The 26,450-nt window shown below is 43.2% G+C and overlaps 1 protein-coding gene across 4 annotated transcripts in view; it reads left to right on the top strand.

Moving 5' to 3' along the window:
* The window catches only part of Gnb1l (G protein subunit beta 1 like), an 84,740-nt gene extending 58,492 nt beyond the window's left edge, over positions 1-26,248 (top strand). For 2 of the 4 annotated variants that reach the window (XM_047560042.1, XM_047560044.1), the window contains exon 8: positions 8,631-10,691. In XM_047560042.1, coding sequence (XP_047415998.1) covers positions 8,631-8,882 — 252 coding nt within the window. In that variant the 3' untranslated portion in view covers positions 8,883-10,691. Of the gene's footprint in view, positions 1-8,630; positions 10,692-25,083; positions 25,338-25,995 lie in introns of those variants that run through there. The other 2 variants (XR_007109721.1, XM_047560043.1) reach the window with 2 other exon arrangements.
* Positions 26,249-26,450: the final 202 nt, after the last annotated feature.

The following is a 26,450-nucleotide window of genomic DNA, read 5'->3' as shown; positions in this document are numbered from 1 at the left end:
CAGGGTCCCTGAAGGTAGATCTCATGCTGTGCCCATCTTGTTACTTTTCCCTGAGTTCCTGTCCATTTTTGCTTTATGCATTTGGAAGCTAGCTTAGGAAGATGCAAGTTTAAAATGATAATCTTCCTGGTTAATTGGTCCTGTTTTTAGTCACCCTCATTATTTCCAGAAAGGACTTTTGCCCAAAAGCCTATTTGTTTGTACTAATTAGTATGGCTCAGACTGAGTTTCTTTTGGTTACTACTACTTTTATCAATTTTAGTTTTTCGATCCTTTTCCTTCATCCTTCCTGGCCCTTCAGCTACAGATACATCTTACTGAGCTGGGTGACTGCATTTTGTACTGTGAAGTTGCCCAGGACATTCTCTCATTTCAGACCCTCTTCCAAGGAGGCCCTCCTTTGGTGGGGCCTGTTGGTAGCCAGTACCAGTAGCCTCTGGGTTTGTTTACCTGGGTATGGATGGTGCCATGCTCTGGAAAGTCAGCCATTGGGCCCTTACTTCTACATTCTGCTTGTGCTGGGTGTTGAAAAGTCAACTCCCAGTCTAGTAACCTTCCCGCATGGGCCTGTCCCACAGATTTTGACATATTGTATCTTTGTTTTAATCCAGTTCCAAATATTGTCTTTACCCTTGAAATTTCTTCTTTGATCCATAGGTTCCTTAGAAGTATATTAGTTAATTTCCAAATATTTGTTGATTTTATAGATATTTTTAATCTAGTTTAATTCTGTTGTCAGTGAATGTATCCTGTACAATTTCAGTGTTTAGAAATTTATGGAAGCTGTTTTTTGGTCCAGCATGTGGTGTGTCTTGGGGAGTAGACCACATGTTCTTGGAAAGGACGGGTGTTCTGCAGTTGTTGGGTGGAGTCTTCTGTCAGCATGAGTTAGGTCACTCCAGGCAGTCTGTAGTTAAGTCTTCAGCATCCTTACCAATTTTTTTTTGTCTACTTTTCTACCAGTTCCTGAAGAAGGGGTCTTAAAATCTCTGATTGTGATTGTGAATGTGCCTATTTCGCCCTTCAGTTCTGCTAGTTTTGCTTCATGATCTTTGAAGCTGTTGTTATATATATAAACACTTCAGATGATTACCGCCTCCATTGACCCTTTTTTCATTATGAAATGTCCGTGTGTGTGTGTGTGTGTGTGTGTGTGTGTGTGTGTGTGTGTGTGTGTGTTGCAGAGGACCCAGGCCCTCATGCATACTAGGTAAGCGATCTGTATCTCTAGTCCTAAAATATCTAGGCTGAGCTGTATCTCTAGTCCTAAAATATCTTCCTTTATTGCTAATGATGTCCTTTGTCTTAAAGTCACTTTGACTTCAACTTTCTTAGGTTTGTTCTTTGCATGGTACATCTTTTTCCATGCTTCTATTTTCAACCTATTTTGATGTCTTCATATTTTATTTTATTTTATTTTTTGTTTGTTTTGTAACTGGGAGTTGAACCAACGGGTGCTTTACTATGTTCCCAGCCCTTTTTATTTTTTGAGTCCCAGTCTCCCTAAGTTTATGAGGCTGGCCTTAAACTTGCAGTCCTTCTGCCTCAGTCACTGGGATTACTGACATGCATCACCAACCCCAACTTAATCTCTTCATGTTTTAAAAAAGTATCTTTTGTAGACAGCATGTAGTTATATCTTGCATTTTGATCCTTTCTGACAATCTCTCCTTCTAATGGGAGCATTCAATCTATTTGCATTTAATGTAGCTATTGAAACATTTGGGAATAAGTCCATCTTTGATATTTGTTTTCCACTTGTCCCTTCTGTTTCTGACCCTTCTTGTGTACTTTTCCTGCCTTTTCTAATGTTAATCAAATAGAGTTGTGCATTATGGGATACATTCTGAGAAATGCATTGTTGGATATTTTCATCATTATTTGGACATTGTAGAGTATACTTTCACAAACCTAGGTGGTATACCTGTATACCTAGGTCTCCATGGCATGTACCATCATAATATGTGGTCCATCACTGGCCAAAAGATCATTAGGTAGCACATGACTACCTTTCATTTTTAGTATTTAGTTTCATTTTCTCTCTTGGCATCTTAGCTATACCTCTTGTATATTTTTTTCCTGAGTGATTACTCATGAGTTAAAAATATTCATCCTTATCAAAGTCTGTATAGTCAGTGTTGTCCACATCCCACCTCACAAATGAAATGATCATATATTAGTACCATTCCATTTCTCCACCCCCAGTCCTTACTGCTGCTATTGCTATATATTTGACTTCTGCACATATCAGAATCCACCTTACAATATTAGTTTTAAGGCATCAGTTGTTTTTTTAAAAAAAATAAGAAATTTAAAAATACAGTGTTTTATACTTACTCACTTAATTTACCATTTATAGTGTTCCTCCTATAAAATTAAATTTCTTTAACTGGAAGAACAGCCAAGAAATGTAGTGCAGTTCTGCTGGCAAAAAATTTCCCTAGTTTTTTGTTTTGTTTTTGCAGTACTGGGTCTGGGTATTGAACTCAGGAGCACCCTACCACTGGGCCTTTTTGTTAATTTTTTATTTTAGACAGGATCTTGCTAAGTTGCTGAGGCTGGCCTCGAACTTAACAATCCTCCCCACTCAGCCTCTTGAGTTTGGCATTACAGGTATGTGCTACTACACCTGTTCTAGCTTTTGTTTATATAGAATACATTTTTATTTCTCCTTCCTGTTTGTTTATTTTTGGTGCCAGGTATTGAACCCAGGGCCTCACACATGCTAAGAATGCACCCTCCTACTGAGATATACCCCCAGCACCTCTTCCTTTTTCAAGATTCCTGGATGTAGAATTTGCAGATGATAATTTTATGGCAATTTATTCCATTGCTGCCCCTTTTTTGGCAGGGGTGGGACATTGGGGATTGAACCACTTAACCACTGAGCCAAATCTCCAGCCCTTTTATTTTTTATTTTGAGATAGGGTCTTGCTAAGTTGCTTAAGAGCCTCACTAAGTTGCTGAGGTTGGCCTCAAACTTGCAATCCTCCTGCCTCAGCCTCCTGAGTCACTGAGATTACAGGCATCTGCTACCACGCCCAGCTCTGGCCCATTGTTTCTGATAAGAAGTGCTGTTTTCTTCTTATCATTATTGCCATGTATACAATGTGTCCAATATTCCTTGGCTGTGCCCAAAATTTATCCTTCTTTTTTTTTTTTTTTTTTTTTTTTTTGTGGTGCTGGGGATTGAACCCAGGGCCTTGTGCTTGCAAGGCAAGCACTCTACCAACTGAGCTATATCCCCAGACCTTATCCTTCTTATTAGTGGTTTTCAGTAATTCAACTTATTTGCTTTGGTGTGTTTTTTTCTTATGATTGTATTTTGCTGAGCTTTTGACCTGTAAATTGATGTTTTTCACTAAAATTGGGAAATTACTGGTCATTATTTCTTCATATAATTTTTCTCTACCCTTTTTATTTCTTTTTAACCTCCTGTTACTTCAGTAAGTAAGTTTAGACAATTCAACATTGTCTCATTGGTCCTGAGGTTCTGTTCATTTCCTTTTATCTTTTCTTCAGATTGGATAATGTCTATTGATCTATTTTCTTAATTCACTGACTTTATAGAAAATAATTTCCTAATAAATAAATAAATAAATAAATAATGAGAATATAATCCCAATCTGCTGCTTATTCTGTAAATTTTTTATTTCAGTTATTGAGATGTTCAATTCTTTATTTTCTCTTTTTAAAATAATTTCTATTCCTCTACTGATAGTTCCTATCTGCTCACTCACTCAGATAATTTTTTTTGTAATTATTTGAATACATTTTCCTTAATTTAAAAAAAATTTAAATAGCTTCTTTCTAGTCTTCATTATGTTCAATATCTATACCATTTTGGGATCAGTTTTTGTTAACTAGTTGGGTTTGTTTTTTTTTTTACCTTGACTGTGAGTCTTATTTCCTGCTTCTTTGCATATCTAATGATATTTGTGTGTCCAACATAAATGATAAATTATAGAGACTCCAAATTCTGTTATTTTGCTCTCAAGAATGTTAACCTTTTTTTCTAGTAAGCACTTCAGTTACTGCTGCTCACCTTGAACTTGTGTAGGCTTGGCTTTGTGCTTTGTTAAGGCAGGTTTGTGGAAAAGTTATTCCCAATTCCTTTAGTGTAATAGAACTCAACTCCCAAACCTATCTCCGCTTCAGACCTTGCCAAGGTTTGGTTTCTAGCTTTATTATAGTATGTATAGTGAGGCTATTCTGGCATCTCAATTGGTCTTAGGCCGTCATTGTTAACCTCTCATACCAATTCCACCTAACCCTGCAGCAGCCACACTCTGTTAAGCTCCACATAGTGTTCTCTGAGCATGCATAGCCCAGTCCTTGAACAGGGACTTGTGAGGAACCCCCAGTCTTCAGCACCTCCAAAACACCCCCAGCTCCATTCATTCTGCCACCTCATCCCCTTAGATTTCAGCCCTCTAGCTTCCCCAAATTCTGATCTCTGCCACCTCGGCTTAACATGACTGCTGTGTTCTACCTGGAATTTGTGGCCAGAACATTGTCCCTTGGCAAACACCCTTGGGCGTTAGGGAGGCTCGCTCATCAGCAGACCTCCTCTGCCTGTTATCTGCCTATAATCAGTTACCTTGTGTGTTTTGTTCACTTTTATGGTTGTTTACAGTGAGATGACTAGTGTGGTACTAGTTGCTCTATTGTAGCCACTTTCCTATTGTTTTTGCTTTATGAAGGATAAACCTATTTATTTGCTAGTCATAGTTCTTCATTGTGAATTATATTCTTTTTTTAATATTTTTTAATGGACCTTTATTTTTTTATTTATTTATATGTGAGCTGAGAATCGAACCCAGTGCCCCACACATGCCAGGCAAATGCTCCATCACTAAGCCACAACCCCAGCCCGAATTGTATTCTTTATCATTGTTTAAGTGTCATATGTGGTCTTAGTGTTTTAGCTCTAAATTAAATTTTTCTATTACTAAATGGGCTCCTATTTCTCTTGTTTGCATTTTCCTGGTATATCTGCCAGTCACCCTTATGGAGTCTCATACATAGCAGAGATCTGGATTTAACTCTGGAATCTGACCATAACATTGTTGAGGATATTTGTATTTTTATTATTTTATGCAAATATACAGAACAAATTACTAAGAAACTAAGGTAGTTCATGTCAGGTGGAAAAGAAAGAAATAATGCTGATTTTTTCATTATTTATGGTGGGATGTCCGATAATCTCTCAAGTGGGAGGTTGACTATTGTGTCTTTGACTCTGTATGACAAACGATGAGCAAATCAAGTGAACTTAACTAATAATTTCCTCTCATTTTGCCCCCCCCATATTTCTGTTTGTTACATAACCAGTTCTATAGCCATAATCCCCATGTTTTAGACTTAATCCTGCAGGTAAGTAGACTCAGTACTATCTGCCAGACCATTTGCCATAGTTCTTCAGTTATCTTTTATATGAGTAAAACTAATCTTCTTGTTCTTCCAGAAGAGCTTATGGGAGCAATATTCTTTGAGTTCTTACATGTTCAAAAATGTCTATGTATTGTTTTTATTGAGTGACAGTTTGGCTGGATATAAAATTCTTGGACCACACTTGCTTTCTCAGCCCCTGTGGGCATTACTCCACTGTCTGTTGGCACAGATGTAGCCATAGAACATTCTGAGGACAGCCTACACTTTACCCTCATAATCAATATTATCTTTTTACCTGGCTACCAAAAGGACTTTATTAGCTATTAGGTCTAGTAATTTTACTAGAACATAGTTTTTCTTTTCTTTCTTTCTTTTTTTTTTTTTTTTTGCACCAAGGATTGAGCCTAAAAGGTGCTTAACCACTAAGCCACATCCCCAGCCCATTTTTTATGTTTTATTTAGAGACAGGGTCTTGCTGAGTTGCTTAGTGCCTCTCTAAATTGCTGAGGCTGGTTTTGAACTTCTATCCTCCTGCCTCAGCTTCCTGAACTGCTGGGATTAAGGTGTGTGCCACCGCACCTGGCTAGAGCATATCTTAATGTTGATTGCAATATAGTCTTTCTTTGGATTTAGATTATAATACTTCAATTTTAAGAAATTAATGTTGCTTTTCTAAATCAGTGAATACCAATATTCCAACATCTCATCTTTCATTATCCTCCCATATTCTCTCTTGTTCGTTTGAACTTTTTGTTTTCCTAATTTTTCTCACTTTTCATCTTTTCCTACCCTCCATGTTCTTCCTCTCTTTTTTCAGGGTCTACTCCTGTTTCTGATTCCCCTTCATTTCTTTGAGTTTTTTCTTCCACTTATTTCCTGAGCTCTGCTATTTCCAATCTCCTCAGTATTTTTCTGTTTTATAGAGGTAATTTAATTTATTAAGTTTTATTTTGTTAATTTATGAATAAATTGCTTAGTGACCATTTCCATCGCCTTTGATGAATGTTGTCATTTGCTTTTCCTGTTTCTTTCCTCCTTTTTCTTTGTGCTATCTTTGTAGAAATAGTGATTTTTCAACTGAAGATATTATGACTCTCTTAGGAGGCTCTTAAGGAAAAAAGAGACGAGCATGGTGGAGCATGCCTCTAATCCCAGCATTTTGGGAGACTGAGGCAGGAGGATCATGAGTTCAAAGCCAGCCTCAGCAACAGCGAGGCACTAAGCAACTCAGTGAGACCCTGTCTCTAAATAAAATGGGGATGTGACTCAGTGGTGGAGCACCCCTGAGTTCAATCCCCAGTATCCCCCACCAAAAAAAAGAAAAGAAAAGAGGCTGATACAAAGAGTTCATGGTGCCCAGGGCCAGACCACATGTACAAGCAATTGGTGGAAGAAATGGTGTCACAATGTTAGCAAAGTGCCTTTGTCATTAAAGTGTGGGAAGAGAGATGCCAGTTACCTTGCAAAGCATGGTACTGTTCTACATAACCAAGAATGCTGTGTAATAGTTAGTTTTTCATTACTAATACATGACAAAATACCTGTCATGTAGGCCAACTTTATAAAGAAGTTTATTTAAGTCAAAGTTCTGGAGGGGAGGTTCAAAGTCCAAGATTGGGTGACCCCATTGGATGGTCCTCAGTGAGGGCCCAGTGGTGGGAGCCTGTGTAGAGGAATAGATTATATTACCAGACAGGAAGCCAGAGAGGCTAGGGTTCCAAAATTCCTTTCAAGGGTACATCCCCAACTGAGCTAATGACCTCCCATTAGGCCCCAACTCTTAAAGATTCCATACCATCATCACCACACTGAGGACCAGGCTTGCAACCCAGAAACCTTTAGTGAGCACATACTTAAATATACTCAAACCATAGCATGTTGTGACAGGCAGCTTTGATTCCTTACTCCAGGAGGCATGTTTCAGCGAGGGATCAGGCAGGAGGCTTCCCATTCACCCAATAAGGAACGTGGGGGCACTTGGCCTCTAGAGGAGGCCAACTCTCTGCTAACTCCATGCAGGTAGAAAATACCTGTGTAATTCCTTGTTTTGTCCAGTGCTCTGCCCATTTATCAGGACCAACCAGAGAGTAGGTTTCACCCACAGCTCAGTGAGGAGCACTACTATATATATGACTTCTCTTGCCACCTTCAGTATTATCTCTCCCTTATCTGTGTCTTGCTCTACTTTCAGTTGCTAAAATAAAATATCTGAGACTAGATAATTTATTAATAACAGCAATTCACAGTTTTGGTTGTTATAAGATCCTACAGTATAGTGCCAGCATTTGGTGAGGGCCTTCTTGCTTCATGACGCCATGGCAGAAGGCATCCCATGGTGACACAGAGCAAGTATACTAGCTCAAGTCGTTTTCTCTTCTGATAAAGCAACCATCACAATTTCCCCATCCTCATGACCTCATCTAATCCTAATTACCTCCCAACGGTCCCACCTCCAAATACCATCAACATATGAATTTCAGGATTAATTTTCCAACACATAAACTTTGGGGGACATATTGAAACCACAGGACCCTGTCTGCACCCTGTTGGTTCCTATGCTTGGTAGCTCTCTAACCCCTTCCATGTTTCTTTCTTTTTTTTTTTTTTTTTTTTTTTTGCAGTGCTGGGGATTGAACCCAGGGCCTTGTGCTTGCAAGGCAAGCACTCTAACAACTGAGCTATCTCCCCAGCCTCCCCCTTCCATGTTTCTGTATTTCACTTAACTCTTAGTCTTTCTGAAGATGAAGTTTGTGTTTCTTATTCCCCTGGAACATTGGGGTAGTGGCCAAGGTTCCTCCAGGAAAAATACTGACTTCATGATGCATTCAAGTTAGAAATGTGGCCTCTCACTGGATACGGGGTGCAGTATATTCTCATTACGAGGGATCCCAGGACCCAATTGTGTTGAGCTCTCCCCTGAAGGCTGGGGATTCTCTGTCTGCTGACCCAAGGGCTCTTTGCTGATGTCACCCACATCAGCAAGTCAGAGCAGGTCCAGGGAAGGAGCAACTCTGCAGGTTTTCAGGCTACCCAGAGGGATTTCTGAAGTCCCCCATCATGGCCAAGAGCAAACGACTTCCATGGAAGAATAGGAGGAAGAGGTGGCCAGCCACAGGGAGCACATGGCTGTCTGGGAACCCATGGCTATCTCCTGTTTCAACTAGGGGACACGGCAATGGGATACTTATGACCAGGTCTACCACAGGCTTAGGAACAGTCTAACAATTTTGTTACAGGTGCGCCACATCCATGAACTCACCAATCCTGGAATTGCTGACATCATGATCCGGCCAGACCGCAAGATTCTGGCCACGGCAGGTTGGGACCATCGTATTCGCATATTTCACTGGAGAACAATGAAGCCACTGGCTGTGCTGGCCTTCCACAGTGCTTCTGTCCACTGTGTGGCCTTTGCTGCTGACGGCTTGTTGGCCGCAGGATCCAAGGACCAGCGCATCAGCATTTGGTCTCTGTATCCACACACATAACTTGGCTACTCTCTTCTTGAAAGACTCAAAAGACAGAAGGTGGGCATCTCACTCCAGCCTTGACCCAATCATGTGAAAACTGACCCTCAAAGCCTCTGAGGACCAGCAACTTTTGGTCCAAAGAGCATGGAGTTCTCACTTTCTTTATGAGACTTGCTATTCCTTTCACAAACCATAATGTCCATATGATGATAACTCTGGTGACCAGCCAGATACCTGGCACCTGTGACCTGGTGAGAGGTGTGGCTGAAGCCTGGCCATATTGCCAGGCTAAGGGGATTTTACAATAAATTTTCCATTGAAAACCTGCAAGCTCAAGGTAGGAACCATCAAAGGAGACATCCCCTGACACCTGCCCTCCACATAGTGTCAGAGCCCTCAGATCCCCCCTGAACAAGCCTATTCCTCAGTCTTGCTATTGACTAACTCTAAGCATGTTGAGGGCTGGACCTTGGCTACAGAACCCCTAGTGTGGCCTCCTACAGATGTCCACAGGGTTCCTCCCTCCAGAGATGGGCAGGAGCTCCTGTCACTCAGGACAGAGGCCAGAATCTGGAAAAGAATGTAACTCAAATCCCTGAAGAGTGAGGTGAAAAAGGGGCCAATGGGAGGTGGCCAACGTGTTCAGGACAGAAGGAATTCATGGTGCATAGAGCAAGGCCAGATGCAGGATCCCCCTGTAAACAGGGTTAGGTCAGGGCCATTTCCAAGTGAGCCTGACAGAAGGCATAGGGGTATCAAGTGAGAAAGGCCACTGGCTCTTTATGGTAACCATGGAGATAAGTGCAGCTACATGTGCATAAAGTAGCAACGCCATACAAACTGGGAATGGGCAACCAGAGCCAAGAGGGTGCTCAGATCTGGTGAGCACCCTCTAAGGTAGAATCAACTGGGAAGAAATGGGACCTCAAAGGTGGGGATGGAGTAGACCGACAGACCTCAAAGAAACAGGAGACCTCAGACCTCTCCATTCTGCCATTATTGCCAGAAGAGTTGCCAGTCCTACCTGCAGCCAGCCCCTTTTACCTGAAGAACTGGCATAGCCCCCAGGTGCTGCCCTACAATGCACTAACATTCAGGACCCCCCCTCCCCTCTGGAACTCAGTGCTATAACTAGACTTTACTCCCAGCATAGCAGAGGGTGAAGTGCAAAGTGTGTCCTGTGCCGAGAGCAACATATTGCAATAGGATGGCCTGGTATCTCCTATTTATAAACAGAAATCTGGAGAACATGCATGAAACTGGGAATAAAGGATGTGGGGTCCAGGGACTGGAGTATGAAATGGGTCAGGTCATTCATTTATACAGGCCCTCTGAGCAGAGAGCCGGGCTTTGCATTGCAGCTTCAGGGGCTTTCTAGAAAGGGCCCACAGTTGGATTAGTAATAGGTTGGCTGAAACATGGACCCCAAAAGGTGTCCACATATGTGAAGTTGAAGTGCCCAACTGCCTTGGTATACAGAAGAGGAAGGGATCCAGAGGCTGGAGGATTGGAATGTTGAAAAGGGATTTGTCACCTAAGATCTATTTACCTGCTGCTAGAGGGTCCTAAGGCTTTCACTCCCATGATGGAAGGATGAAGTTACTGGGGAGGCCCATCATCCTCAAAGTACTCTGTGATCACTCTTCTCTGTAGGTAAGAAATTAAGATGGGAGCCAGGTGGTGTGGTGGGTTTCTCTTCTCCTAGCTACTCACATGGCTGAGGTAGGAGGATCGCAAGTTCAAAGCCACCCTCAGCAAAGGTGAGGTGCTAATAAGGAACTCAGTAAGACCCTGTCTCTAAATAAAATACAAAATAGGGCTGGGGATGTGGCTCAGTGGTTGAGTGCCCTGGAGTTCAATCTCTGGTACCAAAATAAATAAATAGGTAGATAGGTAGATAGATAGGTAGATAAATAGATAAATGCATGAAGTTACAGTGAGAACTGATGCTTCTAGCCTGGGATATCTAAATGCAATGAGAATCACTGGATCCAGTGTAGGAGGGGCCAAGTGGTGGCACTTAATTGCCAAAGACAGGAGTGGTTCCCAAGATGGGCAGTGGAGTCAGAGCCTCCATCAGAAGAGTCTCCCTGGCAGAGACCTACAATGGGACCAGTTGACATTAGTCTCTGGAGACTGAATCAATGAGACACCTACAAAGTTGACTTGATCCACATAAGCAGATGTGTTCTAGATCTAATAAGCAGAAGTCTGACCTGGGTCATCAAAAAAGAGGCAATAGCCTCCTGATCACAGACCCAGACCCCTCCAATGGAGGGAGTATGGTTTCCTTAAAGAAAGCCCCCTATACTGCCAACTGTGTATACTGCTCATTCTCTTTCCAGCCTTCCTTGGGGGCTACCACACTGTCCCAGGAGGTCCTAGTGTTGACTGGGGAAGGCAAACCCATGTCCAGGCCTCCCTGTTTGGGCACTGGTCTGGTCCAGATAGCACTGTTAGAGGTAGCTGCTCATGTCCAGAACATCTCCAGAGCCCATGTTGAGCATCCTGTAGCCAGCTGCCAGGATGTTGGGGGACATATCCAGAGACATTTTCACATCACTGAAATGTCCAGAAGGAGCGAACCTGATTTAGGATGCAGTGACTTAGATCTCTTAGGCACCAAAGGATGGTGCTGGGACAGCCTTGCTGTGGGTGCTGGTCAACTCTGTCACAATTGTCAGGTTTTAATTCTCCTATGACAGTGGCTGAGAATCTAGAGACATTGAAGGATGTATGAAGTTTTGTTGAAGAAGTCAAACCAAAGCTCCAAAGAGAGGTTGTGCTCCTGGGGCAGCAAATGCAGCTTCCACCAGGATCAGGGGCCTCATCTTTGGGAGCAGTCTTGGTGCCTTGATCAGAATTTGGATCAGTTTAGCTCCACATGAAGCACTGTTAGCTAACACAGCCATAAACAGACAGCACCTGGTTGTAGGCAATTATTTTGGAAACTTGTTCCACCCATGGACCCCAACACCTCTTGCAAAGCTTCCAGGCCATTACCAGGGAAATCTAGGGCACACTAGCCTGTCCTGGTGACTCAACCAAAAGGTGACAGCATGTACAGGTTAGACCTTGCTGATGCCAAAGAGCAAAAAGCTCTAACAGCTTTGTCCTCACTGAAACAAAGTCATGAACACAGTACCTAATGACCTATCCTCTTTTTAAAATTTTTTAGTTGTCGATGGACCTTTATTTTTTTTATTTATATGCAGTGCTGAGAATCGAACCCAGAACCTCACACATGCTAGGCAAGAGCTCTACCACTGAGCTACAACCCCAGCCCTAATGGCCCATCCTTGTCCTTGTCATCCTCATCCTCAATGGGTGCTCTAGAGAAAATGGCATTGGAAGGATGAGATAAACAGCAGAAGTGGGGGGCAGGTGTCACAAATGGTCACCCTCTTGCAGCCTTGCCTGTACTATTCCCAGGCCTCCAGAAGCCTCTGAGGCAGCATCTGCCCTGCCTCATTTCTGACCCTGAGGCCCCTGGGTGTTGGGTACATTCTTGAGAACCTCTGGAATTGGCACAAGACCCCATGGGGGGGCCTCTGCCACCCCACCCTACCTCCATTTATGTCCCTGTTGTCTTTGGCATCATCACTATAGTCACATAAACAGAATAGAGCTGGGGCTGAGGATATAACTCAGTGGTAGAGGTCCTAGGTTCACTCCCCAGCTCTGGAGGTAAAAAAAAAGATTAGGGCCAACAGCCATGAGGCATGTGTTCCAGACAAAGGAACAAGAATGCTGTGAGTCAGTGGGAAATTTGCTAAATGCAGAAATATTCTCTTCTAATTCTCTTCTAAAATGTCTAAGGAGAGCTGCTGCTCATGGACTGCCAGCGTCTCACCTGGAGACAAAAGATGGTAAAGAGGTGGTGTTGGCAGGGACACACACCTCGCATCTGATCCCTGGCCCTTGCTTTTTTTTTCTTTTTTGTCTCCTGTTTGCTAGGCAAGTGCCCTACTGCCGAGCCACACCCCCACGCCCACTGCTTAAGGGCACAAGCAGGGTAAAACAGACTGCTGACTGGGAGCCTGGGTCAGTTCTGAGGCCCATGCAGTGTCGAGCAGTTATCTGGTCACATCTTGTGGCTGAATCTTTTATATATATAGTTTATTTTATTTATGTATTTAATGTGGTCCTGAGGATCAAACCCAGGGCCTCACATGTTAGGCAAGCACTCTACCACTGAGCTACAACCCCAGTCCTGTGGCTGAATCTTGATGTTCAGGGACAAAGGTAGTGAACAGCCCCTAAAACTTGCATGCTTGATATGGTTTTTGCTCCTACAAACCAGCCATGAACCCTGTATGGGTGGATAAGGCAGGTTGGGTCCTACCCTTCAGGCAGATTCATATCCTCCAAAGCATTATAGCTGGTGGCCCAGGACTTCTGGTTGCTCAGTCGAGCTGCCTGGAATAGCAGTTAAGCCAATGCTATGAGAGCACTGGAATCCAAGAGTCTTGACTGATGTTTGTTCAGTTTATGTCCCACCTGATGACCATTGCTCTGGCACTGGGAACCTAATCTTGGGTCCCTCCCTGCCCCTTACCCTAGCATCCCAAAGGAAAAAGCCCAGGATCCTGGTTCTTCTGATGGAAGGTTCAAATTCAGTATTCACCACAAAAAGGTGAGGATGTAGCTCAGTGATAGATCTTTTGCCTGGAATGCATGAAGTCCTAGGTTTGATCTCCAGCACGTGTGCGCGCGCACACACACACACACACACACACCAAAAAAAAAAAAAATGATGAAACACCAAACTAAGGATTATTACTTATAGATCCTCCTGGGCAGGGAGGGTGCAATGAGTCAGGAGGACAGTTCTCCATCCCCAGATCATGCAAAACAGGAATGGAGAGTCAGGCAAAAAGAGCACAACTAATTTTATATATATATATATATATATATATATATATATATATATATATATATATACACACACACACACATATATAAAGAAAGTGTGGGTTGCTTTAAGTTTACAGGCAAATGCTTGACTGATCTGTTTAAAGGAAGCAGCCTGAAAAGTGGGAACCCAGTCTACTAGGCAGGGGAGATGCCTCCCAGGTTCTTATCTCTGGTCATGGGCTTGAGCCACATGTGTGATGTTCTGGTCCCCAGGTGTCCTCCCATTCAATGCCACAAAGTGGAGTTTCTCCAGTTGCCACTTTACCATAATAAAAACAGCCTATTTTCCTTAGAGGTGTTGCTACTCCCTGGATTAGTCAGTAAGGCCTTCCTGGGAAGTGGAGAGGATGGTGGTCATCCATCTCATAGACACAGACTACACAGCAAGACTTGGGCAGGCCACTGTTTCCCTTTCCCCATCACACCTGGAGGTGGCAACCTGGAGTTCTGTGCAGTGTCCCTGGGATGAGCCCGGGGATGATGGCTTCTGGAGGCAGTATGTTGGACCCCAGCCTCAAGCATGCAGTAAGACATTTCCCAGTGCATCCAGCCTATCAACTGAGAGAGGCACAGATTTCATTTATCTGCCTCTCCAAATGTTCTCCCATAACATTCCAATGTGGGGAGGCTACCCACAACCAAAGAAAACCTGTATTTGGAGGTAGCAATAGACATTTCTTGTATTCAGTACTGAATCTGGTGTAGTCTACCATTTATTTATTTTTTCTTTCTTTCTTTCTTTCTTTTTTTTTTTTTTTTTTTTTTTTTTTGTACCAGGGATTGAACTCAGGGCACTTGACCACTGAGCTGCATCCCCAGGCCCTATTTTGTATTTATTTAGAGACAAGGTCTTATTGAGTTGCTTAGCACCTTGTTTTTGCTGAGGCTGGCTCTGAACTTGTGATCCTCCTGCCTCAGCCTCTTGAGCCGCTGGGATTACAGGAGTGTACCACCATGCCCAGCTCCCTAATGTTCTTATTGGAAGAGTTTCTGTGGGTCAAGAACACAGTCGTGGTATGACTATCCCGGCTCAGGGCCATATAGGGCTGCAGTTGGAGTGACAGCAGCCTGGGCTCCTATTCAAATTCAGATCCTGTGGCTGCAGGATGGAGCTCTCAGCTCCAGGGGATTGATCAGGACCTGCCCTAGGCCTCCCTCATCAGTACACTGTGAATAGTAGTATATCTTCACAGCAAGCAAGGTGGTCTTGGGATATTCTGTTTAGTGACTTGGGTGACCCAGGGTGGGGTTCAGACAGACTACAAAGCTAATGAGCTCTACCAGGGAGATCCAGCATCGTCAGCTACTACCTCTGGTACAGGGTAGGGGCTCCTCATAGGAACAGTAGAAGGTGTGCAGCTCTGGACAGGGGCACCAAGGCAGAGTCTGGCATGTCTACATGATAGGATTCTGCCTTCAGAGGAATCTGCTGCCAGTACCAAGGACCTCCTACCTTAATATTAAGTGTTACTATGTGCCACTCATTCAGCCCTATGGTCACCCTATGACATGGATGCAGTCATTATCCACCCAGCAGGTGGGCAGCACATACTCAGCATTACACTGTCCCTCCCTGAAAAATGGCCCTGGGAGTGCTTTCTCCTTTTCCCCTCAAGTGTCCCAAACAGGATCCCAGTCATGAACTCTGGGAATAGGCATACCGGACCCTGCATCTGGCCACAGGTAACCCCACAGATGTTGGCTTGGACTCAACACTTGGATGCTAAGTTAGTTGACACCATGAAATTATCTGAGGAAGGACTCCCAGAGCAATGCATCCAGGGAAGCCACCACCACTGCCTGGGGCTTGCTGTGTTGACGTGTGGTGCGTGTCTCCACACTCCTCACGTAGTGATGTTCACTCAGGTGTTTCCCACCTGTGTCTGCCAAGAAGCTGCAGAACTCCCTCTTCACAAAAGACTGTTTGCACAAAGAAAAAACATCCCTTCAGGGGGTTCTTTAGAAACGCTTGATTCTCAACTAGCTATAACTTCATATGGAAACCTAGCATGGCAGACAACAAGCTGGCACTGATGACAACATTAAAGCTGAACTTGCTGTGCACCTGTGCCCTGTGCAGGCAAACCATGCAGCCAAGCCACCAGCCCCACCAGCTCCACAGCTCTGGGAAGATGTGGCTGCTCCCCACCTCTTCACACCAGGTTTTCCAGCATCCACTTCCCAGGGGTGGTTTCCACATCTACCTTGGGAATGGGGGGCCTCTTGGGAAACTCAGCAGATGAGGCCCTTCTGAGATTCCCCCTCTCACTGTTAGCTTACCCAGGTCAGTGAGCTGCAGCTCAGCCCCCATCCCCAGTGCTGGTTCTTAGTGAGCTCCTGTGAAGAAGCCAGGCAGGAGGGTCAGATGAGAAGGACTAGGCACCTGCTGCTGAGCAGAGCAGATGGTCCCCCAGGCTGAGGCTGGCCAGATCTCTGATAGAGGTTCAAGGCTCTACTCCAAAGGTCAACTAAGGGATAAAACTATGGACCATGAAGAGGTAGGACATGGCCACCAAAAAAAAAAAAAAAGTAGTGGTTGTTCATGGCCTTTAAATGGGCTGCTTTCATATTTTATCCCTACTGCCGGAGGGAGGAACACTACGATCAACAGTGCATCCATCCACTGCTGCCTACTGTATACAATAAATTACAGCCTGTGTCCCAGCCACAACTGCCCTTGTATTTCAGCATCAGAGATCATGGGGACTTCAGAACCACAAACATCAGCTGGTCCTTCACAGAGACTTGTGTTGACCCCTATCTTAAAAAATAGCTGCTGGCCTAGGGATATAGCTCAGGGGAGAGCACATACCTAGTGTGTGCGAAGCCCTGAGTTGATCCTGGGTACCACAAGGGGATAAAAAAAAAAAAAAGATTCCATGTGATGAGCAGACATGGGGGAACTCGGTCACTGCCACAAATATGAATGTGGTCCAAGATGTCAGAGCAGCACTGGAGCTCCAAGGGCCTCTTCCGTGAGGCCAAGATGGTTCACACATCAAGGTGACTTCACTATAGTCTGTCAAGATGGGTGAAACTGACAGACTAGGAATTCTCACTAACAAACAGGAAAAACTTAAATGTATAGAAGAAAGATGCTGGGATATTTACATAAGACAAGTATGACCGAGAGATGCTTTTATTTATATTTTTATAGATGCAGAATGTTGAGAAATTGAGTCATTTGGTTTCATTCTGTTGTAGTTATCTGTGACTGCATTGATATATCGCCAAAAACTCTGCAATGTGATGCAGTCATTCTCTGCACCTGAAGGCTATATTCAGGAATTCAGGAGGGACTCCAAGTATGTGGTTTGTCTCTGTTCCACATGGTGGCAGCCAGAGCTGGCATATCTACTTCCACTAAGGCTTCTGAGCTCATGTGCCAGGCACTTTGGCAGGGACCACCAAAAGGCTGGGCTTAGTGGGGACCATTAACACAAGGGCCTTTGTGTGTCCTTTCAAAGTCCTCTCAGGGGAGTCAACACTCCTTACATGGGGGCTCTAAGAGCAAAGCCAGCAAGCTTGGTAGAGCCCAGAACCTTCTATGACCAGCCCTGAAGTCAGAGGAAGGAACACAGATCTCAAATCTTGGTGGAAGGTCTAAGTGTTTTCAGACTTTAAAAACTAAGGCTCATCCTTTTTCTTTATGTAGCCAGAAAAAGTGAGCACAAACAACTGAGACTCCAGAAACAGGAAGAATGTATGAATGGTTCTCACACACCATCAGAAGATGGGAGGTTCCAGCTGCACACCCACTCAGGTTTGCATGGCCACACACACAGAGGCAGTGATCATTATGACCCTCACTCATCCAATTAGGTGTGTTACAATGAAAAGAACTGAAATGAAAAAAGGAAGGAAGGTTTGTCATCCTAACATATCAGGGCAGTATTTCCATATGAACTGAGATCTCTCATCCACATAAACCCCAAAGAATTGCACATCTCAGGAAGAGATGCCAAAATGTCAACTACTGAAAGTAAATATGAAAGATGGGCTGTAGTAATGAATTCCTCAACATAAGCCTGGCGCAGTGGTGCACGCCTGTAATCCCAGCTTCTTGAGAGGCTGAGGTAGGAAGATTACAAGTTCAAGGACAGCCCTAGCAATTTAGTGAACTCTGTCTAAAAAAAAAAAAAGGACTAGGGATGTAGCTCTGTGGGAAAGCACCATTATTTTCAATCCCCAGTACCCCCCCCCAAAAAATAGTTTCATAACAAGAAGTTTTGTTGTAAAAAGAGACTCAAGCATCAGAAAGAATAAAGTACTTAGGAATGAATTAATGAAGGAAGTGAAAAACTCATACCCTAAAAACTACAAAACATTGCCAAAAGAAATTAAAGACATAGCTGGTCCGGGTGGCACATGCCTGTAATCCCAGTTACTTGGGAGGTTGAGGCAGGAGGATTGAAAGTTCAAAGACAGCCTGTCCAACTTGGCAAGACCCTATCTCAAAATAAAACTTGTTCAAAAAGAGCTAGGGGTATAACTCAGTGGTAAAGCACTCTGGGTTCAATCTCAGAAAGGAAGGAAGGAAGGAAGAAGAGAGGGAGGGAGGAGGAAATTAGACATAAGTAAAGATAAATATATCCACATTCATGGATTAGAAAACTTAATATTGTTAAAATATCAATACTATCCAAAACAATCTACAGATTCAATGCAATATTTATTTTAAAAATCCCAATGATATATTTTGTAAAAACAGAAAAGTTTATCCTAAAATTCACTTGGGATCTCAAAGGAATCCCTAATGGTCAAAACAATCTTGAAAAAATAAATCTGGAGGACTTGTACCTTCTGATTTCAAAATTTATTACAAACCTATAATAATCAAAACAGTGTGGTAAGGTGTAGCATAAAGACAGACATATAATCCAATGAAATAGAATACAGAATCCAGAAATAATTCCTCACATATATTGTCAAATGATTTTTTTAAAGGATGCCAAGACCATTCGATGGGGAAAGGACAGTCTTTAACAAATAGTACTGAGACAACTGAATAACCACATGCAAAAGAATGAAGCCAGATTCTTACCTGATATCATATGCAAAAATTAACTCAAAATAGATCAGAGACCTAAATGTAAAGCTTCATGACAATGGATTTAACAATGATTTATTGGATACAATACCAAAGGCCAGAGGCAACAAAACAAATTGGACTTCTTGAAAATTTAAAAATTGTGTGCATCAAAAGATACTATCAAAAAAAGATACTATCAATGGTTAAAAAAAGCAACCCATAGAGTTGCAGAAAATATTTGCAGCTCATGTATCTGATAAGGGATATATATATATATATATATATATATATATATAAATTTATATATATATATAAATGAATATATATGTATATAAAATGAATCAGTTAAAAAATAGGCAAAGGACTTGAATAGACATGTTTCCAGAGACCATGTAGGAATAACCAAAAAGCACATCACTAAGGAAAAGGAAATCAAAACCATGAGATACTACTATGTCATACCTGTTAGGATAGCCACTATCAAAAGAAAAAAAAAAAAAAAACAGAAAATAAGCCAGGTGATGTGGTGCACATCTGTAATCCCAGAAGCCCAAGAAGTTGAGGCAGGAAGAGCACAAGTTCTAAGCCAGCCTCAGCAACCTGGTGAGACTGTCTCTCAAGATAAAATGTAAAAGGTGCTGAGGATGTAGCTCTGTGGTCAAGCACCCCTGAGTCCAACCCCTAGTACCATACACACATGCACACACACGCACACACACACACACACACACCAGAAATTAGCAAGTGTTGACACGGATGTAGAGAAATTACGACATTTGTGCACTGTTGATGGGAAGTAAAATGGTGGAATCACCATGGGAAAGCATGGTGGGGCCTCAAAAAGTTAAAAATAGAATGCCACTTCTAGGTATATACCCCATATCATTGAAAGCAGGGTCACAATGAGATATTTATATGTCCATGTTCATAGCACCACTAATCACAATAACCAAGAGGTGAAAGCAGCCCAAGTTTCCAACCACAAGTGAATAAACAATGTGGTGTATCTACAAACAATGAAATATTATTCATCCTTAAAAAGGAAGTAAATCGTGACATATGCTACAACATAGATAAACCTTGAAGATCTTATGTTCAATGAAATAAGCCTGTCACCAAAAGACAAATACTGTTATGATTCCACTTATAGGAAGAACCTAAAGTTGTCAAATTCACGGACAGAGAGTAGAATAGTGGTTTGCCGGGGAGCAGGAACAGGGAATTATTGTCTAATGGGAACAGAGTTTTGGTTTTAGAAGATGCAAAGTATTCTGGAGATGGATGGTGGTGATGGTTGTACCACATAATGAACGTGTTTAATCTCACTGAACTGTATACTTTGAAATGACTGGGATGGTAAATTTTATATTACATGTATTTTGCTTCAAAAGATTTTTGGGAAAAAAGTGCATAAGGCTGGGGTGGGTCAACCTCACTGAATGACAGCACTTGGTCCCTCCACGGTGCCCCCTAGCCATAGACCTGGCAGGTGCTCTTACTCTCAGGTTGATTAGAATGCCAATTCCTGGCAAGGTCCTGAGAACACACCTAAGAAATAATAGGAAAAAAATAGTTTAGTACTTTTGGAACCAATTTTAGTGAATCATTCTCAAACTGTGTATGTGTCTTTCCTAAAATGTTTAGGATATTTTCAGATTGGATATGTTAATCTTGTTTTCATTTAATATTTATGAGTTTTTGTTTGTTTCTGCAGAGCTGGGGATTGAGTCAAGGCTTTAAGCATGTTAGGTGTTATGGTTTAGATAGGAGGTATCACCTAAAAGCTCATGTGGGAGACAATGCAAGGAAGTTCAGAGGTGAAATGATTGGGTTATGAGAGCCTTATCCCAATCAGTGCATTAATCCACTGATAGAGATTAACTAAGTGGGCAGCAACTATAGTCAGATAAGGTGTGGTTGGAGGAGATAGGTCACTTGGGGTATGACTTCGGGGTATATATTTAGTTAACCCTAACTAAATGTTCTCTCTGCTACCTGACTGCAATGTCTTGAGCTACTTTTCTACATCATGCCTTTCCACCATGATGTTCTGCCTCATCTCTGGTCCAGAGTGATGGAATAGGCCATCTATGATCTGAGATCACAAATCATGAGCCCTAAATAAATTTCTCTCCTCTATGTTGTTCTTATCAGGTTTTTGATCACAGTGACAAAAAGTTGAGTAAAACACTAGGCAAGAGCTCTACCATTGAGCTATACCTCCCTTTTTATTTTATTTTGAGATGTGGTCTTGGCAAGTTGTCCAGGTTGGGCTTGAATTTGCAATCCTCCTGTGCTGGCCTCCTGACTAGCTGGGGTTACAGGGATATGCCATTGCACCCAGCCTGCTAGTGATTTTATAAAACAAATTTTGCAATCAATGTTTAAATATTGGGGCAAGGGGAAACAAAAAAGAAGTGTCAGCAGAAATTTACTGTTACATCCATAATATTTGAATTTGGATTCTCAGCTGAGTTCGAGTGTGAGTATACAGAGAATTGTTTATTATACAACATAATTTATAAATCTTGAGCATTTATTGAACAATTATCTTTCTCTTTAGTTTTGGAAATTTCAAACATAACCCAAAATGAAGGGAAAACATGTACCTTCAGCATTAAACAAAGGTCTTTCTGGTAGTCACACCCCAAACTCATGTCCTTCTCACCAATCTTTCCCAGGCTCCAGAACATTGAAGGGTTAGCATTTGGGAGGTCAGGGAGTTTCAGGTTCACATAGCCACCTTCATCCCTCAGGAGCCTCACTTATCCATGAGGTGTGTTCCTGGAACACCTCTGAATTTTCACTTTTCCAGCCTGAACATGGAGATAACTCCATCCAATAAGAGTAGACAGAAGTGCTCTGTGAGATGTATGTCTCTTTGAGTAGATGAGACAAGACAGTAGATGAATGTCACATGTCTGAATTATATGGAAGGACCAGGTAGAACTTGATCTACCCCAAAGAAGGATTGTCTACAAAAAATAGTTGCCCAGTCCAGTAGCCAAACCAGGCCCAGCTTCAGCAACAGTAATCAGTGACCCAAAGGAAATAAGTTGGATTAGGAAACTAAAGATCCCCATACCTACTTTAGAAATAAGGAACAGGAATATGCTATTTTCCTAGTTTAGAATAACAAATTCTGGGTCCAGGGTGTAGTATAGTGGTAGAGCACTTGCTTAGCATGTGTGAGGGTCGAATTTCCAGCGCTGCAAAAGAAATGAAGACAAATCCTAAAGCACACTGTGACACTCAGCAAAAGCAGTCAAGAGGGTGGAGGATGGAGATGTCTTAATCCATTTTCTGTTGTAATTTATTAAAAAAAAAAAAGTTTTATTTTGGCTGGAGGCTGGCAAGTCCAAGATTGAGTGGCCACATCTGGTGAGGGCCTGTGCCTCTTCAACTCATGGTTAAAAGCAGAAGGACAAGCAGGAATGTGCAAAGAGAATACAAGAAGCAAAACAACCAGCTCCTGAGATAACAAACCCACTCCTGAAAGGCATTAGTCTGTCTTAGTGACCTATCACCTCTTAAAGTATCCACCTCCAGTACCACCGTGACACCAATCAAATTTCAGCATGAGTTTCAGAGGGGACAAACCATATTCAAACAAGAGCAAGAAAGGAGAAGGAAAAGGAAACACACTAGAATGGGGTCAAAACAAGACAAAGAGCAAGCTAAAGTCCCATCAAGTCATTCTTAATATATGAGAGAACTTTTGTTCAATAAAGTTCCCCGTGTTAGTATAGGGTTTTGTGAATTTTTACAAGTTTTTGATGAAAGTTCCATTACCTGGTATAATCCTGTAGTGCTGTGGTTCGCCCTTCCCACCCCTGAAGCCCTTGGCATGGCTTGTCTTTCATCACTGTGTTTTTGCCCTTGTCCCACAGTGTGGTGCCTCCAGGGCCTGGCTTCTTCCACTCAGTGCAATGTATGGAGACTCCTGCAGGTCCTCTTGCCTCAGCAGTTCCCTCCTTTTCATTGCTGAGTTGTGCTCCAGGGACATACACACACGTCCTGAAGCACACCTGGGTTATGTCCTGATTTGGGCAGACGCTACCATGGATGCTGAGCATGTGTCTCTGCCTCTATGTTCCAAGCCTTGCCCAACCAACTTCATCACCTGCTGTGTCACATGTAAGCTGCCCCTGAGAAGCAGCTGCCCACTCCTCCAGTGAACCTCAGGTGTGTGATACCTGATGCCTGAGCAGGGTGGCAGGCTGGGTTCTAGGGAAGACAGAGGTCCCCTTTGCCCACCCCTGCCCTGAACTTGTTTCTGCTGAGCCCTTTTGTCCCTCCACCCCCACAGAGGTCTAGGCATCCTGAGGAAGTCATCTGTCCCTCCCTATGGAACATAAACTTTTTTGGAGCAGAAGTTGTGTCTCTCACCATCCAGAATTGTGTGACATGCCCATGATTTGACTTCAGCCACCCATAGCTCTGTACCTTTGCCTGTCCTGGGCAAGGGCAGGCTGGGTTCTTCCTGAGCAACTAAGTGGCTTTGCTGTCCTCCTCCTAAAGATTCAGTCTCTAACTAATCTTTAGAGTACTGCACTATGGGGAAGAGGGAACAGAGAGACTATTTCAGAGAGGGAGGCACACAGCCAGGCCACAAGTGTCAAGGAGCTCTGTCTGGGAGCTCTACCATTCTGGGGACGCCGCTGGGCTTTGCAGATGGTCTCAGAGGTGCCAACATCACAGTTGATGCAAACTAACTTCCATCCACACCTGCCCCACGTACACCTTCTGTTCTGGAACCAGCAAGACTTGCAAAGGGCAGGGGCACTTGGAGATGTCATCTCCAGGGAATGGCACCAATAGTTCTCTGCCCCCTTTAGGGTTGTCAGCCTTCTTAGCCCCTTGAGGCCACCCCACTGCAGCCATCCCCACTTCAGCACTGGCTTCATTGGCAAATCAAGTTCCACCTGGGCAAGGGGAGACCTGCAGAGAGTGCCCCAGAGCACCTCTGATCCAGAAAAAGAAGCAACTCCTACTGGGAGGGGAAGCTACATGCCAAGTGGGACTTGAGGGCCTTCTGGGATCAGAATGTTTGGTTCTGAGCTATTGGCTTGTCCATACCATGTATGGCTCTCTGGAAAGGTCCATACAGGCCTCTCCACTGTGGCCCTGTGACACCTAGGCTGAATGACTCTGTGAGGAGGCCTCCCTGTGCATTGCAGGGTATTGGGCAGTATCCCTGGCCTCAACCCACCAGATACCAGAGGCAACCCCCACCTTGAGTGACAACCATAGTTGTCTCCAGGCTTTGCCAAATGCCCCTGGGGGACAAAATGACTCCTGTTAAAAAGTACTGGCTAAGAAGTTGGGGGTGCAACTCAATGATAGAGTACTTGCCTAGCATATGCAAGGTCCTGGGTTCAATCCCCAGTATTGCAAAACAAGGAAACTCATAAACAAAAAAATAAAACATGGTTTAGAGACAGGGAAGGAATTGATCAATCCAAGATTAACGTAAGTGACAAATTTGCCATTTTAACCCTTTTTAAGTGTCGGTCATTTACGTTGTCATGCAGCAGGCACCACCTCCAGAATTTGTTATCTTGCAAAACTGAAACTTTACAAGATAGCCATTAAGCATTCTCATTCTTCCCTTCCCCCAGTCCCTGGCACCCACCATTCTACTTTCTGTTTCTATAGACTCGCCTACTCTATGTGCCTCATATATGTAAAGTCATACAGTATTTGTCCTTTTATGACTGACTTATTTCACTGAGTATAATGTCAAGTTAGCCTGTGTTGTAGCATTTGTCAGAATTTCCTTCCTTTTTAAGTCCACTGTGGGGCTGTAGTAGTAACTCAGTGGTAGAGTGCTTGCCTAGCATGTGTGAGGTACTGGGTTCAATTCTCAGCACCACGTACAAATAAATAAATACAATAAAGGTCCATAAACAACCAAAAAATTTTTTTTAAAGTTCATTGTGTTGATAGACCCATTTGCTTATTCATCTATTGATGAACACTTGAGTTGCTTCTATCTCTTTGTTGTTATGAATGATGATGCTATGAAAATGGGCATGTACACATATATTTGAGTCCCTGCTTTTAATTGTCTGGGGTATATACCCAGAAGTGACCTTTCTGTATCACAGATAATTCTATTTTTAATTTTTTGAGGAACCACAGTGGCTGTGCTGTTTTACATTCCAAATAGTGCACAAGAGTTTCAATATCCCTACATCCTTTATAAAAAACAGTAACCATCCTAATAGGTGTAAAATGGTATCTAATCCAGGTATTTTTATTCACCAGAAATCATGCAATAGGATCTCTATCTTCCAGACACTTAAATTCTTATTGGAGATGAGATATGTGAGACATGTGCTTGGGAAACACGGAAATCAAGGGAAACAGCTGCTGAAGTCAGAGGAGCTAAGTGGACTTCGAGAAGCAGATCAGCCTCACTGCCTAAGCAAGGAGGCTACAATGACCCTAGGTGTCCCGGCTAACCCCAAGACCTTTCCTGGCAGCATCCTCCTAAGGATTCCTGGAAGCCTGGAGGCTCTGTGAGTAATCTTGGGACTTAAGAGAGCAGGTGGTGGCTGGAAAATAGGGGTCCAGCCCTACGATAAACTTCCTGGGCTGTGACCTAGGTGTCCAGTTCTCCTGAAATAGGTCCTGGGTCCTGCCTGTAAATGCTACCCCACACAGGTTGGCTGCTCACATTGATGGAGGACTTGACCATTAGAGACAAGGAGGACCACTCAGCCAAACAGAAGGGACCACTATGAAATTCCTCCATAGGGTGCTGGGGAAATACCAAAAGCAGTCCTCTTTGAAGCAAGGCGTTCCTTTCCAGCTGGGTAATTGTGTTTGGGGATGTATGTGTTAGTGTCTACCTTGTGGCTCTGCCATAGCGTATGACCTGCTTGCTCCCCACTCTGCCTCTGTGATCCCTGTGGCTCAATCCCCCACCTCTATCTCCCTTCAGGCTGTGTCCTGAATGTTGAGATGAAGGCCTGAGCCTGGGGTAGCCCCTCCTTCCCAAAGTGCAGTCCCTATAGACTGTCCCAGGAGGCAGCACTTTCTAAAGCTTTCTGAATGGTCAGTTGCTCAGGAAAGGGGCTCATTTGTCTTCATTCCTTAAGACTTTACTCACTGTCATCAGAAGGGTGATCATTTGCATTGAAGTGGCTGTTTTCATATTTTTCTATTTTGCTTCAGACCAACAGCTCACACAGCTCTGAATCTGGAAATCAACAGTGACACTGCCTGCCACTCTGTGCTGCCTGGGCTTCTGTAGGCACAGCCCCCACCTTCACCTGCAGACCTAGCAGGAGCTGACCAAAAAAGGGAAGCTCTCAGGGACATCAAGGAAGAGGGACTGTGTCCCCAAGTCTACCAGGTTGTCCCTTATCACAAAGGAGATCTGGCAGGGGGAGGGGGTAGTCCAGGGTTTCTGAGACTCAGCACTGTAATGAAGGTCCCTGCTATGCCCTTGGGGATGTACTGACCAATGGTGAAAAATTCAATCTGTGGCTCTATGCAGCCAGGTGGACTTGGGGAGCTCTGGCTATTTTTTCCACCTTCACTGTATGATAATATCGTAAGAGAAACTGTATTGGAGAAAGATCTAGAAACCCCATATGAATAAAAGATCTATTTAGAAATGGGGGTGG

Source organism: Sciurus carolinensis, chromosome 8, assembly GCF_902686445.1.
Source record: "Sciurus carolinensis chromosome 8, mSciCar1.2, whole genome shotgun sequence".
NCBI classification, from domain to species: domain Eukaryota; kingdom Metazoa; phylum Chordata; class Mammalia; order Rodentia; family Sciuridae; genus Sciurus; species Sciurus carolinensis.
The sequence above is the reverse complement of the archived record's forward strand: the minus strand, read 5'-3'. Positions and strand labels throughout refer to the sequence as shown.